This window comes from Seriola dumerili, unplaced genomic scaffold, assembly GCF_002260705.1.
Source record: "Seriola dumerili isolate Sdu_G_001 unplaced genomic scaffold, Sdu_1.0 BDQW01001299.1, whole genome shotgun sequence".
Classification (NCBI taxonomy): domain Eukaryota; kingdom Metazoa; phylum Chordata; class Actinopteri; order Carangiformes; family Carangidae; genus Seriola; species Seriola dumerili.
Window position 1 is genome coordinate 1,070,388 of NW_019175554.1, and position 15,161 is coordinate 1,085,548.

At 38.5% G+C, this 15,161-nt stretch overlaps 1 protein-coding gene across 4 annotated transcripts; it reads right to left on the bottom strand.

Annotated features, from left to right (window-relative positions):
• tgfbrap1 (transforming growth factor beta receptor associated protein 1) lies at nt 1-13,301 on the bottom strand. Of its 4 annotated transcripts, none has more exons than XM_022767862.1 (13): nt 13,103-13,301; nt 10,925-11,635; nt 10,317-10,511; nt 9,094-9,248; nt 8,795-8,877; nt 8,288-8,468; nt 8,040-8,200; nt 7,418-7,475; nt 7,177-7,320; nt 6,366-6,509; nt 4,638-4,797; nt 3,861-4,327; nt 1-3,045 (listed from the first exon to the last, which is right to left on the bottom strand). In XM_022767862.1, exons 2-13 carry the CDS (start codon nt 11,619-11,621, stop codon nt 2,857-2,859), a joined length of 2,634 nt encoding a protein of 877 aa, XP_022623583.1. In that variant the 5' UTR covers nt 11,622-11,635; nt 13,103-13,301; the 3' UTR covers nt 1-2,856. The 4 variants fall into 4 exon arrangements, with proteins under 4 accessions (XP_022623583.1, XP_022623584.1, XP_022623586.1 ...); XM_022767863.1 differs by having other exon boundaries at nt 10,925-11,640; XM_022767865.1 differs by having other exon boundaries at nt 10,925-11,640; nt 13,099-13,301.
• Nucleotides 13,302-15,161: the final 1,860 nt, after the last annotated feature.

Below are 15,161 nucleotides of genomic sequence, written 5' to 3' on the forward strand. Positions count from 1 at the left end.
CATTTTTTTCACAAATGTACTGTATTTTTATCATTATTATTATTATTATTATTATTATTATTATTACATGAAGTCATTGTTAGGAGGACCTTTAAGCAAGCTACACACAAATTGTTTGGACAGAAAGATGCTGTATATAAGCTGTGAATTTCTGTCATGGAAAGCAAGTCAACCGACAGTATATACAATATTCAGATCTCCATGTTAGAAAAATAGTCCCATGTTTGCACAAAGTCCCCAAAAGAAATTTTTGCTTGCAATTACAGAAGGCTAGCATCAACAGCACAGGCACCAGAGAAACAAGCAAACCCCACAACAGTGATGTGTTTTGATCCGTTGGACAATTGAATATAAGGTTAAAATTAAACATTTAGGGAGGGACACTATCTTTTCTTTTGAAAAAAGTTACAGTCCTTAGAGGCTTGATTTGGGAATCCTGAACAATTTCTCTCTTTCAGAACTAATTTGGATGAATATCTTGCAGATAATTTGTAGTGTGTAAAGGGGGAGGATTCATTTTTACGTCTTCTGATCTTAACTAAATCTGGATGGGCATCTTCAGACAGTGGCACATTTCAAGGACGAGAGACAAGTGTTAAATATGAAAAAGAAAACATGGAGCTGCACTGATTTAAGAGTGTATTCGATGTACAGCAGCTTTATATGACAATGTTGTGTTTTCTCTCAGTGCTCTGTTATGCAATTCATGCGTCCTCTGCCACCTTGGATAACCTCGGTTTTTCAAAGGGAAATAGTTTGACTTAGACTTTTTATTTTAGCAAAGCATCACCTCCAGTGGACACTGAGGAATGTGTCCCTGAATTTGACTGTTCACACAGTTGAGCGACACAAACACATTATGCACCTGCCATTAGTTTTGTGTGTCTGGGAGAAACATTTATCAAGTCCAAGCTGCCCTTTATTATTAACTGACACATACATAATATTTGGAAAGCACTAAAAAGACAAAGCAGTGCTCTGTGATGACAAGTCTGTAAAGAATTCTAGGGCTTCATTATGATAGAATAGGGCTGACTTCTGTTTCTGCAAGAGGTGTCAGGATTAAAAGGTTAAAGCCATAACCCCAGCATTTATGAGGGAAGCAGTTATGACAGCTGAGATGTATGAAGCTGTATTTTCTTGGGCCATCAAAATTATGGATGAAACTGTTTTTTAGTCCTCTCACAATTCCCAAACATTAAAGAAAAGGTTTAAGTGTCATGTGCAGTGCATTATGTGCATTATAAAACCATTTTCTTTGACAATCATTCATTACTTTCATAAGGAGAGTGGAGGAAATGCATCCTCGTCAACATGAAGCATTTAGTCTGGAGGCTTCATACCAATGACCATGACCGTCATAGCATTTCCTTTACACCAAGACCAGGGTATGCGTTGATGGATTGTGGAACAAAAGGAACAAAATGGAGAACATTTGGAAGATTTGTTCCAACCAGCTTTAAATTGTTTTTTCCCCCATTATTCAAAAGGCATATTCAGGGCACTGAGTAGAATAGTAAAGAATACGATAAAGTTATTTCCATAATGCTCCACCTGTGGTTCATTGCATTTGTTTCAAAAACTTTACACATTACTGCCATCTTGTGGTCACATACTTTTTTACAGCTTAAACAAAAATTCATAACAATATGTAAGCTCTGAAAAAGATAAGTGAATTTCTCACAGATAGTAATAACAGATAAAAACTAATTATCTTGTGAAAATTGACAGGGTTTATTCAGCTCTTTGGAACAATTTATCTCCTTTCCCCACCTGAAGTAAATTAAAAATATCTTTTTGTGGCCCTCCTAAATATTTAACCAAACAAAGTGGATCCATGATGGCAGGAGGGCAGTGAAGATCCCTCTAGATTTATTTAATGACTAGTAGTCACTCAAAATGAGACAAAAATCCTGAAGCTTGATTTCATGTTTCATTTCACTTTACATTGTGTGCCATCTATAACTTAGTCATAAAATTTGCTTTCATGTTTCACTTGTGTATAGTGACATATTATCATTAAAGAATATTTGATTTAGAAGGTCAATCAGATTGACCCCTGATGTAGTTTGAGTACTGATCCAAGTCTCCAGTCACACTTAATGATGATTAGTAAGCGAAATGCAAGATTTCATGTAGTGTTTTACACTGTTGATCTACAGACAATAACCCCAATATCAGGACATTCATAATCTAATAGGTTTGTATCAAATTGCTGCTGGTAAGTCACTAATTGAATTACTATAACTATAACCTCCCTTGCTCTTATAACAAAGGGAAAATAAAGCAGCAGTGAGACCAGATCTCAAAGACGGACATAAAACACTCTTTTTCCATCAATACTGATGAGTCTCACATTAAAACCTAACATTGCAATGAGCAAGTTATATTATTCATGCTTAAGAAATGCAACAGAATTCAAATACAGTGTGTTCTGTAGTCCAAGCAGTTTCTCAAATTTAGGTTTAAAACAGTGCGAGCGAAGACAAGGACAGGCTCAGTATTCGACCCACAGAAAAGGACAAGAGCCCATCTTTAATTAATTCTCTGTTTAAATGGATTAAAGGGCAGGGTGACTTAGCTGTTGGTTTTTTACTTCTATAAAAACTTGCAGTCTGAAAGTGTGGTATAACTGTGGCAATAAATAGCTGAAATCATCTGTTTCTCCCTCTCACACACACACTCACACTCGCACAGCTTTCTCTGTGTTTCTCATTAACTCCATAGCAGATTCTACTATGGCAATGTGTGTTCTGTGCTTTTTTTTACCCCCTCAGTCCTCAGTTATCCAAAATCTCAGCACGTCCTGCTTTAGTTTGGTGCCTCCGATCACAGGTCACATGACAGTTTCAAGTCTCACGTATGGTTACTGCTATTAGTTAATTGTCTCTTAGTGGGAGAGTCTCTTACTCTCTGGGCGACGCAGTGAGTGTGGACAGGTACTCCACCTGGCAGACACACCACATCGGGATCACTGAAGGTGTTGTGGCACAGGTGGCATCCCTTCTTTTCAGACACAATGATGGGTTTCTTGCGCTCTTTCAACTGGAGGAAAAAATATTAGACAGAAGAGTTACAAGTTAAAGCAGAAAAGAGCATTAAGACAACACCCTATATGTTAAAATCCCATGAGCAAATGGAGTAATTTATTATATGGGTTCCCTGTAGACAGAAGACACATTATTCACTGATACAATCATATCTGACTCAATCTGCCAATTCATGTCTGGTAAAATTTCAACCATTAAAGATGAATAACATACCAAGATTCTCCTTAAAATTTTGGACACTTTCAATTTTTTTATTTTAGAAAGGTTGTCAAGGTTCAGTTGATGACTGTAAGTGAAGATTATTTTCATTATCAAATAATCCGTCGATTATTTTCTTGATTTATCAATCAAACTTTTGGTCAATAAACCAAAATCAGAAAATGGACGTGCCCCTGGAGATCTTAAAATATCTCATTTGCATTCGACCAAAAGTCAAAAAACCAAATATGTTCACTTTACCATACATTTATCACACTAGAAAGCATAAACTCACATTTGAGAAGCTGGAACCAGCAAAAGTTGCAGATTACCAATTGCTTAAATGTCTAATCTTTGCAGCTCCATTTGAGTTGTTCACTGTTTCAGAGGTTTATTCAGGATTGCTCTATTGGAGAAGTACTTACAGAAATCATGTTAAGTTATCATCATTATTGCTGTTAACCCTTTGTAAAGCTGATGCTGTCTTGTGCTTTAAAATAACAAACTTGGTCACAAAACAAAAAAAAGGTCATAATATAATAAATGATGGTATGGTACCCAAGCCTGTTAAACTAATTTGTGCATTTTTGTATTGTGTTATGCGTTTCTCACCCTGTCATGCAGCAGTTGAAGGTTTTCAGAGTGGGCTAACCCCAGAGCAATCTGGGAGGTGCGGCAGGCATGCATACTGGCCCTGACAGCTCGACCCAGGAAGGGCCGCAGCAGCTGCAGTGACCAGTTTTCAGGGAGCATGCGAAGGACACGGACTGCATCAAACACCTCGCCATGACGATTTAGGAGGTCCACTGCTGCCATCTCCAGATCTCCACTGCCACCTCCTGTTGCTGTCTGGGATTTTCCAGGAAGGTTCCCATCTAGATAAACCCCCAGCAGCAGGTGAAACAACTGCTGTCGGTAAGCAGAATCCCGACAAGATGAGGCCCATATACAGAAGGCCTCAGCAGACGAGAAGTCTCTGAGTTTGTGCACCAATATGTGCAATGCTTTATCATGCTCCTCCAGTTTTCCATGTAGTGTTGCACGCTCTAGCAGCAGTTGTTCACAGTTCTCCATCTTACCTGAACAGAAAAGAACATGAAACATCACCACAATCTCCCCAGTCATTTAGAAACAAAGTCTTGAGAATAACGCATTGCTATGAAGGTATTTCCAGTCGCCTTTACACCCTGAACTGCACTTAAATCTGCATTGCATTTATGGTGTTATAATCTGCAATAAAATATCTGTTAAGTCTAAACTATTACAACTCACTACTAAATAACTTAATTAGCTGGTCAAGATACTGCAAAACAACATTCAAAAACACAAAGATCCCTCTTAAAATATTCAACTGTAATCATCTTCAGACATGAGGTGACATTGTCTCACCTAAAAGAAACTGTACACGGTATAGGTTGGACTCCCTGAGCAGGGCTTGGAGCCTCTCTCTAGCTCTAGTTAGCTTCTCTTCATCTGTTGGCGACTTTGACAACAGTGACAAGACCCTCTCCAGGTACAACACAGCCAGGTGTGTGTGGAACTTCTCTTTCTGCATTCACAAACATGGAAGAAAACAATCTGAATTAAAATCAAATTTTCTTTGGGAAGGTGCTTGGATGAAAAAAAAAAAAAATATTAGCTGCTAAATCCTCCAAAACGGTTATCCTTAAGAGACTATAGTTACATCGACTGCAAATTGAAATATTCCAATATTAATTTTGATTCATTACTCTCAGTAAAAATTTAAGCAGGATTTTGCTAATTACCTGAATCTGAAGGACTATTAAAGACAACCTTAAAAGTGCAACAAAACATAAAAAAGGAAGACTTGAACTCTCAGTGTGAATACATAACAACTCATAACAACTACTGATAAGATCACGAGAAAGCCCCTTGTTCCCCAACTACTACTGTAGTGCGTCTCTAACCAACAGGTCAGACTGTAGTATAAAAGAGCTTTGCTCTAAGTGAAAATATCTTGGTTGAATAAAGTTTTAAAAACTGCATTCATCCATCCATTTTCTCAAGCACTTATACTTATGTTGCATGACTCCTGGGAGGAGCCAGACTGAAATTAAGGGTGTACATTACTTTTAAAGTCAACCTAATTCACTTAGCTCACAAGTCAGGGTTGCAGAGGGAAGTCAAGAGACAGTACTAACCACCGAGTCAATGTGTTTCGTGACCAGGTTCATCAAAATACTTTCATATTGGGAATGTGGTCAATAGTGAGACTGCTGCAGTCCATGTAATTGTATCCACAATAATAATGCAATTCAGTACTTTGGAGAATTGATACTGCAGTGAAATTCCTCTTATGATGCTTGCTACGCTGCAGGGGTAGTGTTTGGATGAGCTACAACACATTAGGATTTTTCCTGGCTCAGTATGAGATGGAGGTGGCACAATCCTGATCATATGCACAGAATCCTGAGGAATTTGACATGTTTTTTTCTGTCACTGTTGTCTTTATCTAGGCTGATACTAAAAAACACACACTTTAAATTATTCCAGGTCTCAGGTGTAATTTAAAATCGGGCAGTTTAAAATGTCTTTGGTTGAGATGAATAAAAAGTGACGTTAAAATCACATAGACATCAGCATCGTGTTAAACATTCCTGATCACACGGCAACTGAAAACCCACATCCTGTCTTGCAATCTCATTCTGATCCTCTCCATCACCGGTCCCTTCCACTTCTTGTGGTTGTACACTACTTCTAGACCTGACAAATTCACTGCATCTTGTCAGTAACATACTTTTTAAATGCGCTTTTTCTTCTTCTGCAGCTTTGGCAGTGTCTTTCCCGGTGGACTGTGCTGATTACAATACAGCGCCACCGAATCAATGTAATGGCACAATTGCAGTTAAAAAATGACAGATGTCTACCAAGTGCAACTGGGGTTAGAAAATAAGCAGTTCGTTGAGAGCTGGAGGCAGCACAAAATTTGACAGAAGCGACCGCCTCATAATTCTCTATGCAGGAAAACCCTGCACATCTCTGATCTGATTTGGTCAATGACACTTGAACAGATCCAACACTAACACCTGAACCAGAATCTTCCAGCTCTCTGTCATCCCCCCACTAACAGCTGATAACTTCATCTTTTTATTGTACCTGTATCCTTCTCTCCAGCACCAGGTATTCCAAGTAGAGAAGCAGCGCCTGGCTGTGCTTTCCCAGGTAAGTGATAACATCATCAGGTTTCAATTGTGACTGATCCTTACAGAGAGGTCTCTTAGTAAAGATGTGGACGCCTATCTGCAAACAAAAAAGAAAAGCAAGGTTACTATGCACAATGTCAGAAAATTATGTTATGAACTGATATGAAAATGATGCAATGAAAGAGGAAGCATGCAGAATACAAGACACTCGACAACCAACAGTGTCACAAGAAAAGAGAAAGAAAAGAAAAGACTTTGTTCTAAAAAAATAAAAAATTAAAAAATTTAAAAAATCACATTTTTAGTCTGCTTTTTTCATTCAAGCCATAAATGAATGGAGATGTATGCTAGCACATACTCAATACAACTCAGTGTCTTCTTTTTATTTAATAAGGACCTGAAGAAATGGCTTGCGAGTACTGGAAAGTAACAGATTACATGTCTCCACCCGCCCTGACTGTCTTATTCTGCATGTCTATATGTCAATCATCCAATTTGAAACGTAGAGATCTGTACTTGTTTTGACCATTACATAATTATTATTTGCAGTTTTTTTTCTGTTACTCCATGGGCATTGTCCTTTTATTAACTATTGAAATTAATTATTGAAATGTAAATGAAATAGAAGGAAAAAAAATCAACTGGTTTACATTGTTGTTAAGCCTGTTAATAAATCAGGTTTACACAAAGTTGACTGGCACCAGTTATCTTTGACTTACAGTACAGTTACATTTTTGAGGCAATTTAAGGTACTCGTAACCTACGGTGGGATCCTTCTGCAAGGCCCAGTCTGCATACTTCCATACAAGATCCAGATTGGAGATGGAGCAGAGAAAGTCCACAATGTACTCATAAAGGTCAGATCTTGTGGAGTCCTGCAGATCCCCATCTACCACGCGAATCCACAACTGTCAGAAACATAAAGGGGAAATAGGTTCAATTCCTAAACATTAATGTTGGTGCCGATTCTATTGTAAGAACCAGTCATATTTTAGGCATATGTACCTGAAGTGCTGCTGAATCCTGACCGTTAGAGTGATAGAGCAGCCCAAGTGCAAAATATCTAAGAGGGGGAAGAAGAAAAGCTTATTTCTCAAGATTCAATTTTTGTACAAAATAATTAAACTGGATTGACTAAACTGGACACAGTATTAAGGCTTAACAATTTGGCAATTAACAGCTAGAGGCAAAAAAAAAAAAAAAAAGATCCAACAAAGCCTCATCGTCCCTGTAGGATTTTGCTAATTTTATGATCGCATTAATTGGTGAAAATTATGCTGATCCCCACAGTGTCCACAAGAGTGTTAATTTTTTCTCTAATTAACACAATTTTAACCATGATCTGACATGACCAAATTGAGACTACTAATTTACTCTAATTACTCTTTATAAAGTAATCAAAGCAAACACACATGCATTTAACATGTTCACAGTGCAGCCAGTTTCAAAATGTGTTTTTGTATTTATATATCCAATCCAGTAACAGTGCTTCTGCAGATGTGAAGGCTCTTAAGATTATAAAATGCCTGTGGGTGTTGAAATGCTGCGATCTTTATAGGTGATCAATTCTGTTAACCTTTTCTTAAAAGGGAGCATGTCGAAAACAAAAGAATGATAGTGTACACACTTGTGATATTTTTCTAGCCATGGGACGCTGTCTGCCAGCACGCAGGCATTGTCTGTAGCTAGCAGGTCTAGAAGGCTCTCATGGTCCTGTTCAGCATACAGCTTTAACAGTGCTGTGTCCACATCCTCTTTACAGCCATTTGCCACCTCTGTGCTCCGTACCTGTGTGTGGAGATAAAGAAAAACTTTTTGTAATACATAAACAATGTTACAATTCGGTGTAAATTAATCTTTTTTTACTCCATTTACCTCTCCCAAGTAAGTGATAAGGAATTTCTTGCATCGCAGCACTTTTTCCTGATCACCCTGTGCCAGGTGGTTGAGATCTGCAAACTCGTGGAGAGGAGGGTGGCAGCGTGTGAATGACGAGGAAGCTGGCAGCAGTAGCGGGTAGAGAGATATTAGCTCCCGCACATCTAGCTGACCCTTCCTGAAAACACAATAAGGTCAAAAAAAAAAAAAAAACAGCTGAGGAGTGAGGCAAGTGCACACAGATTCTTGGGTTCAAATTCACACCAAAAACAAATCCTCAAAAACAAATCCAAAGTCATAATTACATAAATTATGATTATTATATTAGTAGTAGTGACTCTCTATTGCAGCATTAATTACTAAAATATTTTCATAGATGAGGTAACGTAAGACTTTTGTAGGAATACCTTAGGGCCTGAATAGCATGACTGCAGAGTTTAATCTCATGAACAAAGCTGTTTAACAAAAGCTTGATATCAATCAAACACAGAGTCAGACTCTTACCTGAAATGTTCTTTTGCCTCTAGAAACTCAAGTTGGCCAAAGTTTATGAAACCTGCCTGCTGGAGGATTCTTTTGTGCAAAATCTGTACATGCAGACAGTGACAATATATGAGACAACTTTGTTTTTTAGTTTAGAAAAACATTGTAAATTATGTGGTTCCACTCAGATTAATGTTAAAGGTCTTACTATGGGCAAAGTATAGGCAAAGTTATTATATTATCATTGATTACTATGATACCAACATCATGTTATCACACACAATGTCATCTTTTCAACATACTTTCACACAGTTTGTTACCTGGAACTTGTCTTTGGGAATATTTCTCTGTGCTCCCTCTGTGAGGGTGAGCGCCTCCTCCACTCTGTGACTGGCCAGTAAGTCTTGTATCTGTCTCTCAAGCGGCAGGGGTACCAGGACATACACTGCCTTAGTGGAAGCCAGAATGACCTTCCCTAAAAACCACAACACTCGCAGGTCAGAATTTCAGCACTCTCAAAAAGCCAGAAAAATGAATATTGACATCACAGGTGGCCTGTCAATAAACAACGATGAGTCTGCTTAATTTTGATCCTGTGTTTTACACAATAGCCACAACAGCTTCATGTGGACCCAGTATTTTCAGTAACTAAATGCAAACCAGAGGTACAAACAGCATGTCACAACCCTCTGATACTTTCCAGCTTCAGCTCAGAGCTAGTTGTCTGAACATCAACTATAGGAATGTGCGTTGTACTTGAAATCTAGTATGTGCCTGTATCCAGAGCTTAATATCTTTCACTTGCTTTTTTTTTTTGTAGCTCTGTAGAGTGATATTTTCTATTCTAACAATGAGCTGAATGATGTTCTGTAATAGGAAATGCTTCAGATCCCATTAAGTGTAAACACCCCAGTGTACAGCTCCAGCCACATTCTGCTAAAAGGTTTCGGTTTCTCAGTCTAGCAATCCAAAGCAATGACTCTTTCCATCCCAGGACTATTTAATAACAGAGGCCTGTTTTCCACCAAGGAGGCACTTAACAGTTAAAGACATAATTTCCCTCCATTTTTACTAACCTATACAAAATGGCCAAATTGCAGTCTGTTTACAGGTCTTGCAGAGCACTTCTGCATATGTGAAAAAAAGTTTTATAACACTTGAACCAGCGTTGGTTTTTGGTAAAGTTTAGAAAGTTAGAAAGAAGACAGAATCGACTTTGATTTTTTACTTTTTGTAACTGTCCATCATGAATTCAGAAATATTGTAGTTGTGCAGTGCTAAATTGGTGGAGTACGCAAAAGGCAGGACATCCAGTGAGATCTAATGCATAGGAAGCATCATGCTGCTGTCAGGTGAAACTTAATATATCAGGTCTTCAACTTCTTCTTACATCATTTCACACAAGTTTTTATTGTTAGGGGAGCTTGTTGACCTTTGTAACCATTAAACCTGTTACAGTCTTTATGAATAATGTCAAAAATGCATGGTCATCATTTTGGTAAATAAGTGGTTTGATTAAACGAGAGAGATTGTGCGATAATACCTTCAAAGTCTTGCAGAATGTGTCCATCCCTGAATGAAAGGGTCTGTTTTAGCTGTTGGTCCAACATGCTGTGGATGGTGATGAAGCTCTCATCCAAGGCCACCACATATGGAAAACAAACAGCTGCACCAATCACACTCTCTGACCAGTTGACAGGAGCCCGCTGAGATACCCCTTCTGCATTGGCAAACATTCCTGGAGAGAAAATTTAAGACAATTTGTAAGTAGGGATGTGTCAAGAAATACTCTTCCCAAAACTTACAGACTGCCATTAAGAAACAAACAGATGCACAAAGGCTGTGAAAATTAGTTACTAAAATTAGTACATTATAAATACTTAAATATTAAAATATTTACATTATGCATTTCTGTCAGAACTTCTCAGATGTTTATAACAATAATTCATACATATGACAATTGATTAACGTGACCTGGACTAGGATAATTGAAAGAAAATGAATGGATGGTTTAACCATCCATAATTTAGATAACATCTGTTACAAGTAATGTTACTTCCCATGGCACACAAGAAAGAATATTCAACACCTTTGTAAATGGATTTTAAGACTTTTAAAGATCTGAGATACCCTGTTTATGTACTGACTTACCCAGACCACCAGGTGCTGCTAAGAGGAATTCCTCCCTGCTGATCCTCTTCACAATAGGTCTCCTTTCTTCACTGTTGTAAGGGAAGAGATCTTGGGAGGCTCCTGTGTTGTAGTTCACGATCATGTATTGTGTAGAGAGGGCCAGGCACAAAAAGTAACCATCAAGACTAAGGGCACAGGGCTGCTCAGGAGTGGTCACCTCTTTGACCAGCTGGACTCTGTCCACATACACCATGTAAATCTGGACTGTCCGCCGCTTGGAGGAGAGTATGCCCATTTCCACACAGAACGGATCACCATTCACCGGGTTCTCATTAATACAGAATTCTGCCACACCTCTGATCTTGGCTCCACCTCCTGCCGCCGAGGGCACAGTCTCTAATGTCTCCATGTCGACGAGGAACACTATTCCATCACAAAGCACTATCAGACGCTCCAAAGCAGAAGCAGCCCGCAGCTCAGCGACCGGTTTCTTGAGGCCCAGGTATTTGTGCAGCTTCTTTTGAGCCAAGTAACTCAGTTTCCCTTTGGAGGACGTGACCTCATCCAGCAGAAAGTGGTGGATGAAACAGTCATTGGTGCCCACATACAACTTCTTTCCACAGCATTCAATGCACTCAATGTTGATGCGAGCTTTGTCACCCATGAGGAGATCTCGCTCCACAGCGGGGACTAGCTCAAAAGCCTTCACACTCATCTCAGCCAAGGCATCTACACTAGATGATACAAAACAGAAAGGCATCAACAAAACTGCAGACAATATAATCTATATGAGAGTATACAGCAAAACATTTTATTGAGATACATTATTAATTCACTAGCAATATCCACTAGCAGGATATACTGAGGCATGATGGGTGTGTCCCTCATTCACAACAAACTCTAGATCCATTCTGCTTTTAGGAAGGTCAGACTTTTGCTGGATTCTGAATCATTTAACTCTGAATAATGGCTCCAATAAGTGTGAGTCTTTAAAATGCCAAACGTTCAGAATACCCTAAGGCTATTTAGTTTTGGTTGGGCAAAACATCACCTTGGGCTTTGGGACATTTTGACAAGCATTTCTCACTGTTTTCTGTCATTTTAAAGCTGAAACAATTACTTACCTAATTAATAAACACAACAAGCTGTTAGTAGACTTATATACCCTCAACAACGCACAGAAGTCAGTTAGGATCAAGCACTTTGCTTTGGCTTTGAACTTTCCCTACCAGCATGTAATAAAGTTACTAATCAAAACCTCATGTGTAATGTCTTGAAGCTAAGTGGGTTATTTTTCCTACTCGGTATTCATGCCAGAAAGGGTTAATGGTAACACTTTACTTTAAGTACCCCTATCTAGAGTTTGTAAATATCTAATAAATGGTTTATACCACAAGTTAATGTAGTTATGTGCGCATATAGGCGTTTTAAATGTATTTTTAAACATCTATAACTCCGCCTGAGGACACCCATGAGCTGAGGCTGCTGTATAATAGATAGGAACTGACAATACAGTTGTAATAATATAAATTATATCTTGATAGAAGTTCTAATGGTTATCAAACACTGTGCATTCATTAGCACTTACAATGTCCTTATATCTGCTACATAATTGTGTGCAATAAATGATTTATTAAATGTTTATATACTGCGTACGAATGCAACTTAGGGGAAGGTAAACTGTTACCGGATGGGATTTATTTTCATTTTGAAGAATATTATCAACGCTGCTCATGTGGTAATGGCTAATGACGTTAACGCTAGCTAGCTTGCGAAACCCATAGAAGCTAATGGCAGCAACAACACAAAATTCACTGATTAACAGTGGCTGTTTGGAGGTGGACTAATTTGTTTGTAACGTACATTATTCGTGTGAGGAAGTAGTGGTCGCTTTTTGATTAATTAGGTAGCTTCTGGGCCAGCATACTGAGCTAGCTAACGTTAGCTTAAAGAGGCTGTTCTCCAATTATGCCAATGCTAGCGAGCTAATTGAGGCTAAACTACATTTTTAAGAATGACTAAGGAATGGCTTGTTAATAACGTGAACAAACAAGCAGCATTATTACATTACAACTCTCGTGGGGTGTGTGTCCGAAGAAAAAGCACCAAATTTCCAACCGGCCTCCCCTCCCTTGAGATGATGCTCTGCGCAGCAGCCTCCTGCCTAGTCTCTCCGTGAGTTGTTAGCATACCTACCGCTGCAGACAGCGCTCAGGACGGCAGGCGGGATTACCACAAACAGGCAGGCCTACTACTCCAAAAACAGTGGCCACGACATATATTTACACTTTGACACTATTCCCATGCTCCTTGGGACGGCCCCGCACCAACTAGTAGAAATTTTAGCTTGAATGGCAGCGTTGGGTCCTTCCTTGTCCCGTATAAAACACCGCCCATTAGGACTGAACTCTTGCTGGCTGCAGGTGATGCAGGGCTGCGTTCAAGACTGTCGAGCAAGGAGGAGTTGTTGACGAGTTCTCAACACATTTCAAATTGACTTCTTAGTTTGTTATATTTTGTTTATTTAATCTTTATTTAATCGGGCAGTCTCATTGAGATTGAGCTATCTTTTTCAAGAAACCGAGAACAAGAAATAATCAGTAAACAATGCAACTAACAAGAGTCATAAAAAATCAGATAAGAAAGTTTTAAAATCTCCAAGAGCTATGCAGAACTCTAGTTTGAGGGGAGTTTACTATTCATTCTATTAGAAAAGTGCATATTACCTTAAGCAAGTTCTGCCAAGATTATTGGGCACATTAGAAATATCTAAGGTTTAGTAGTTGTTGCATCCCTAGGCGACTGTTTTGGCTAGACCAACAGTTGGGTAAGCCCTTAATGCAAATGTACATGACTGACTGACTGACTGATCATGGATGTATTACAGACTGACTGACTGACTGATCATAGTTCCACCATTCGTCACCCAAATGCCATGTGACTGAGTTGGAGCTTCCCCATTGGCTGTTGCTCTTTCAAAATTAATTGGTGCAAACAGTTTAGGGCAGCATTTATATCCTGCAATTTAACACATTTGTGCTAGATTTTGAGACTTTTTTTCAAGAGCCCACCTAGTGACAAATCTAGCAACTATTTGGACAAACCTTGGCTTCTTAGTAGAGAGTCTTAAATAATGCTCTTGCACCATATGTCCAGTTGTTCAGGAGGATTTGATGCTTCAGCCATGTACAAGCGAAATGTGGTATAAGAATTTAGTATAGTCAATTTATTCTTTTATGATCAGGAATAGCCCATCTGTAATTTGGTGCCCTATCCCATTTTACAGTAATATAGATAACCTCATACCCAGCTTATGATTATGCCTGGTAGTATACACGTAAACCAGGATACTGAAGCATGTAAACACCATCCTGTTTGCTGTTTTGGAACCATGCCAGCCCCACACAGGCCTAATGTTTTACACCAACTTTCTGGCCTTCAAAAGCATTGCATCAGACAGAATATGTCAATACTGTATGTAAGTAGGTATCAGTAAACAGGTTATTCAAGGTTCATGAAGTTTACCATCATTTATAAGCATGCATAGTACAGCTACAATGATTGTTGTATTGAGAAACCTTTTCTGCACCTTTGGGTTTGAAGAGAGTTCAATACCCCATGAGACTGTTTAGTCTGACAAAACATGTTAAATTTACTTTTTGAAATTACAAAGCTTGCAATAAAGTCAAATGGAAGCACTACAAAGATTTACAAAGACAAAGTATGATAGACAAACATACATTACTGAGATTAAAAGAAAAAAAGAAAGAAAACCTTGTTGTTAGTCCATGAAGTAGTAGTATGACTCAGCAAGAGCGATGTGGGTGCCATTTAAGGTTTTAGTAGGAGGTTAATCAGGTGTATAATCAGATGGAGAAAACCATGTACTTGGTCTTTTCTGCATTTAAATAAAATATGTGTTATAAGGCACTAACCAAGTGACATGGCCTTGATAACGACCCCACAGAGGCCAAATACCTGGGTCTCCTCACCAGCCAATCACTTAGAACTTAAGAAGCCTCTTGGTACCTACAACCAAGTCCAGAATCCCTCAATTCAACTTTTCTTGGACATATTAGAATTGCTTCTTATGTCTGGCCGACAGTTTAAACCCCAAAAATTTTTAGTATAGAAAAGTGAGAAACTAGCAAATATTCTCATTTAATCATTCAAACTTGCTGTCAGTTAATTTTGTGTCAGTTAACTTATCATTCAATCTTTTCTTTTCTTTTTCAGTACTGGTTGGTTTCTGAGT

Bases quoted from the DNA above. Each gene is read 5' to 3' on its own strand.
- tgfbrap1 (XM_022767862.1), bottom strand. From the start codon at position 11,621: ATGAGTGTGAAGGCTTTTGAGCTAGTCCCCGCTGTGGAGCGAGATCTC. The intron at 8,469-8,794 runs GTAAGAGTCTGA...TTGTGTTTTCAG, and splicing joins GAGGCAAAAGAACATTTCAG to GAAGGGTCAGCTAGATGTGC. The intron at 7,476-8,039 runs GTGTGTACACTA...TCCCCCTCTTAG, and splicing joins TGGCTAGAAAAATATCACAA to ATATTTTGCACTTGGGCTGC.